Genomic DNA, 4,600 nt, shown 5'->3' with positions numbered 1-4,600 from the left:
CAATCTCCTTTAGTAAATGATAATACTTTTCGGGTAACTGTAGTTTTATTGCAGCTCAACATGATCTGAGCGATAAACTCTTTATCAAGCACCAGGATGCGGTGACTACTGAAAATGTTTGAAAACTACGGACGCCCGCAAAAGCTCTAGGGATGCACACCGGACATAAACCGGCGCAAGTGGAATGTCGAAGAAGCAAATGGAATGGCGAGAGTCATTCGAAGGAGCCAAGAGGAAGGCTCGCTGTCATGTAATTCCAGACAAAAAATGCTGCTTATGTGCTTCATGTTACATTTTATCCTTTTCCGTCCATTGAAAGATATGTTCAGCCTGTAGAGTTAGCAGTTCTAACTTACGAAATGCTCAGGTTTTCCGAGTCGGAGAGCATCTCGGCTGGATGATGTATACGACCTGCGTTGGAATACATGTTCGAATACATTACACGGGTCCCGCCGAGAGATAAATATGAAAAAGCTCGACACTTTAGTCCAATTGTGTATCTAACAGCTGTTGATTGTTGGATTGACATAAACGACAACTGTTTCCTGTTGTGTTGAGAAGGGCGTATTTTTCTGAGAAAAGATGTTAGAAACGGTTATTGTACATCTGATACTGTGTGTCAGAATACGAAAAAACAAAGAGAATGTACCAACCAATATACAAAGATGAAAAGAACATCATACTAGAGTGTGTCAATTATTGATACAAGCGCTATTTCTCTAGGTGCATTAGGTTCTTATATGAAAAGTTGTTTTAGGAAATATCTGCAATTGCGGTGGTTTTTATTGTGAAAACGGTGATTGTAGTAAAACAGAAGGAATATTAAAATGATTTGGTAGTTTTGATACATAATTAAATCGAAGATCCACATACGATAACCACATATGTAATCGTTTTTGGGTCACTTTTCAATGCAATCAGGAATAACGTCGATTACCACCTTAACGGTGCTATCCTACGAACGATTCTGCCTTATCAGTCGTCCGTTTTCATCTCGAAATCCGTCGCGGAAGGGAGCCCTTCTAGCAGTTCTCTTCATATGGAGCTATTCGTTTGCCTTGACGTCACCACCACTGTTTGGCTGGGGAGCTTACACTCAGGAAGCAGCGAACATAAGGTAAGTTAGCTACACAAGCCAATAAGCTGCACTAATACAGCCGTCATTTTGAGGGAATGCTGCGCCTGTTAACCATACAGAAACCACATATTCCGCCAAAAAATCAACAAACATTGAAACCGAATGCATGGAGCCTGGGTATTCCAGGAGCCATGATTAAATTATATATTAAATCGTTCAAAACGTGATCATCTTCATGGTGCTTGACAAACCATACATCTTCTAAAATTGTCACGTGGGACGATGGCATGCCGATGTGGCGTACAGCAAATTGTCTTCGTTTCCTTTTGAGAGACTCACCCAAATTCCGAGAAGAACCGCGATATAAATGACCTCTGCCCCCACTATCCAAACAATTTGCTTCTGAGAAACTAGTATGAAAACGCCTCAAAGGAATTCCCACCTCAGAGACCCTAAATATTATGAGTATCCTTTCAACTGTACCAGCGATGTTAATATCAATCTTGCGGTTTGGCAAGAGTTTAACCTTCATTAATGACCGTATGGCATGTGTGCTCCACAACCAACGCAATGAAAACGGTAAACTATTGCGCTAAGTCCTTCATTCATCACATGCTTTCCGGCAGCGAAATGCTGGCGTTATGCTTGCCATACTCGGGTTCCACATATCACCATATTATATCATGATCGGCCGAAGAGATAGTTATTGAATTATTGAGTCGCACGTTAACAGAATCTGCAGGCTTTGGGGAGTTTGTCCTTTCTCTCGCATAGGAAGCATACAAGTTTGTCGGGTATATACCATGCGATTAAGCTTCGTCATAATGCTTCCAGTTGACCGTAGCATCATGCGAAACCAATTCAATGTCCTTACGTATGTAAGGTTTCTTCCTAGTCAATACCGGCGGTATTGTGATTTTGATGGTATGGGATCGTATGGGATGGATGGAATTGATTTTATTGATAAACAATAACTGCGTATAACAGATAACATTCGGTAATCCAAAATGTATCTTCGGGTACAACTAGATGGATTTCAGGTGACCATCGCTATAGATTACGATCCATCTAACATCGAAAAGAGATTATTTTTTTATTTATTTCTACATTGTTCATTGGTCTTTTTATATTTTATATGTTTTATACGTTTTTATATATACAGTGAATGATATGTACGCGGTAATTGACTGCCAATCACAACCCCTGTCGTGTCCTCCTAAAATCATTGAGAAAATACAATTAATATGTTTCATTTGCCTATTTATTGCATTAATATTCTAGTTGCTCGGTTAACTGGGAATCGCAAACAAAGAACGCCACGTCGTACATAATATTTCTCTTCGTGTTTGGTCTTGTTGTCCCTTTGATAGTCATCGTTAGTAGCTATGCGAACATCATTATAAACATGCGAAAGGTGAGTGCCATCAATTGAAATGATCAGTCATACGGGTTTGCAACAGTTTCCATCCTTCCTTCCTTCCTAGAACGCGGCACGTGTTGGTCGCATAAACCGGGCGGAAATGCGCGTCACTTCAATGGTAGCTGTGATGATAGTAGCTTTTATGATCGCCTGGACACCGTATGCCATTTTTGCTTTGATCGAGCAGTTCGGACCAACAGAATTGATAGGACCGGGACTGGCGGTCTTGCCAGCATTGATAGCCAAATCGAGCATATGCTACAACCCCATCATCTACGTCGGTATGAATACGCAGTTTCGAGCGGCATTTAGTCGGGTACGCAATAAGAGTACGCTGGAGCCAGAACAGAACACCACAACCCTGCAGAAAGAGCTGACAAAAAGCAGCCGTGACCTGATTGAATGTAGTTTCGATTTTTGCCGCAGAAAAAATCGCTTTAAGATCAGCTTGGTAAAGCCAAGTCCATCACCCGGAGGAACTGCGAATCTTTCGAATGCTACCCAGCAGGAGAAAGATTCAGAGCCAATCGACCAGACAGTGCTGAACATGACGACCGACGAATCCTCGCGTTATGGTACGGATGGTCATTCAGCACCGCAAGACAAGGGTGCCCGCTTCATGCGTCCCGACTTTGAACTATCTGTGATCAATAGTGGAAAATCGATTTTGATTAAATCGAAACATTTTCGGTCCAATCTAGTGTAGGCAAGTGTTTGCAGAACAGAAAAGTTAGTCGTATGAAGAGCAACGGAAGTAACCCAATTTGTGAACTTATAGTAGTTTCAATCGTTTAGGGATCAAATTATGTAGAAATAACGGTTGGCAAGGAGTGCTCCTTACACTTCTAGTTGTTGAATTTTAAATGGTTGCTTGCTTTTAATCTCTTTCTGAAAGATGAGCCCACTTTCAGCAAGAGATTTCGGCACACAGTACTTGCAATTAAGGCTTTATTGCTTCTCCGCCGTCATTCTAGTCAAGAGTAGTCTAACTATAATCTTATTTACACTACTACCATACTCATTCTTCAGCGGAAGAATACTTACCTGTTTAGCGATTAAAATGACAACGATAGAAATGTAACAACAACGAGCTTCATTAAGATTGTGGACGGAGTAAATTAAATACCCACCAATGAGCACATATACCTGGATTATTCACGTTGGTGATCATACCATTCTTGTTGCAAATGTCTGATCCATCGGTCTTTATTGCAAAAGGCTGTTCAATTTTAACATGACTCTAGAGGAATTAAACATTACAGTGGTAATAAATATGAGAGAAAAAAACACTCACATTCTTTTTGTCTTCGCCTACCTACGATCTTGGGGCTCATCTAACACTAAATGTAAAAAGAATGAAGTTTTGCTCAGAATTGATTAAAAAATATCTCATTGTGGGCCAGCATCGCTATATCGAACAAGTAAGCAGGTAATTTGAAGTCAATAAAATTTGTTACTGACATATTGCGAAGAACAGTTGGCAGCAGCAGTGGGATTTGAATGTATACAATATTCATTTAACAAAACATACATCAAAATAACTCATCAATGTGATACACTCTACGGTTTAACCAAGTAAACTCAATCAAATACTATTTGATTGACATCGAACTCAAGAAAACATATTTTGTGCCATATTTTTCCTGAAGATTCATAGTTTATTAATGAACACCTAGTTTTAAGACTATGATATGGAATTTAGCTAATTTAAGCACTTTATTTCGAGTGAGTTCGAACTCCACAATATTATGCCCTGTCGATTGCTGGCTGATGTGACCCAATCCGCTCATAGAAAGTGATGAATTGGTTAAGGCGCTATTCAATAAATTGTAAAATGTATTCTTTCTATACCAGCATATGCAGCGTGATGACGACTTTGTGCTTTGTTTAAGAAAGGAAACGTTCTTTCAACGAAGGTTTTCTCTCATGTGTACTTTTTTCATTTCGCCAAATTAAATTTCTTGTGTTCTTGCTTTTTGTAAATTTCTAGAGGGTTGAAAGCAAAATACTATGAGAACGTTGCTGCGTTGGCAATAGGTAAGAAAACGTACGGAATGGTAAATGTAACGGATGACGAAACATAGAACCCCAAATATTCACTC

At 39.7% G+C, this 4,600-nt stretch overlaps 1 protein-coding gene across 1 annotated transcript in view; it reads left to right on the top strand.

The window, feature by feature from the left end:
- The window catches only part of LOC126572297 (vertebrate ancient opsin-like), a 7,337-nt gene extending 3,104 nt beyond the window's left edge, over window positions 1-4,233 (top strand). Inside the window, exons 4-6 of the mRNA XM_050231508.1 lie at window positions 922-1,117; window positions 2,360-2,492; window positions 2,563-4,233. Of these exons, the coding sequence (XP_050087465.1) occupies window positions 922-1,117; window positions 2,360-2,492; window positions 2,563-3,204 (971 nt within the window). The 3' untranslated portion in view covers window positions 3,205-4,233. The remainder of the gene's footprint in view (window positions 1-921; window positions 1,118-2,359; window positions 2,493-2,562) is intronic.
- Window positions 4,234-4,600: the final 367 nt, after the last annotated feature.

This window comes from Anopheles aquasalis, chromosome 2 (genome assembly GCF_943734665.1).
Source record: "Anopheles aquasalis chromosome 2, idAnoAquaMG_Q_19, whole genome shotgun sequence".
NCBI lineage: Eukaryota > Metazoa > Arthropoda > Insecta > Diptera > Culicidae > Anopheles > Anopheles aquasalis.
This window is presented reverse-complemented; position numbering and strand designations above follow the sequence as displayed.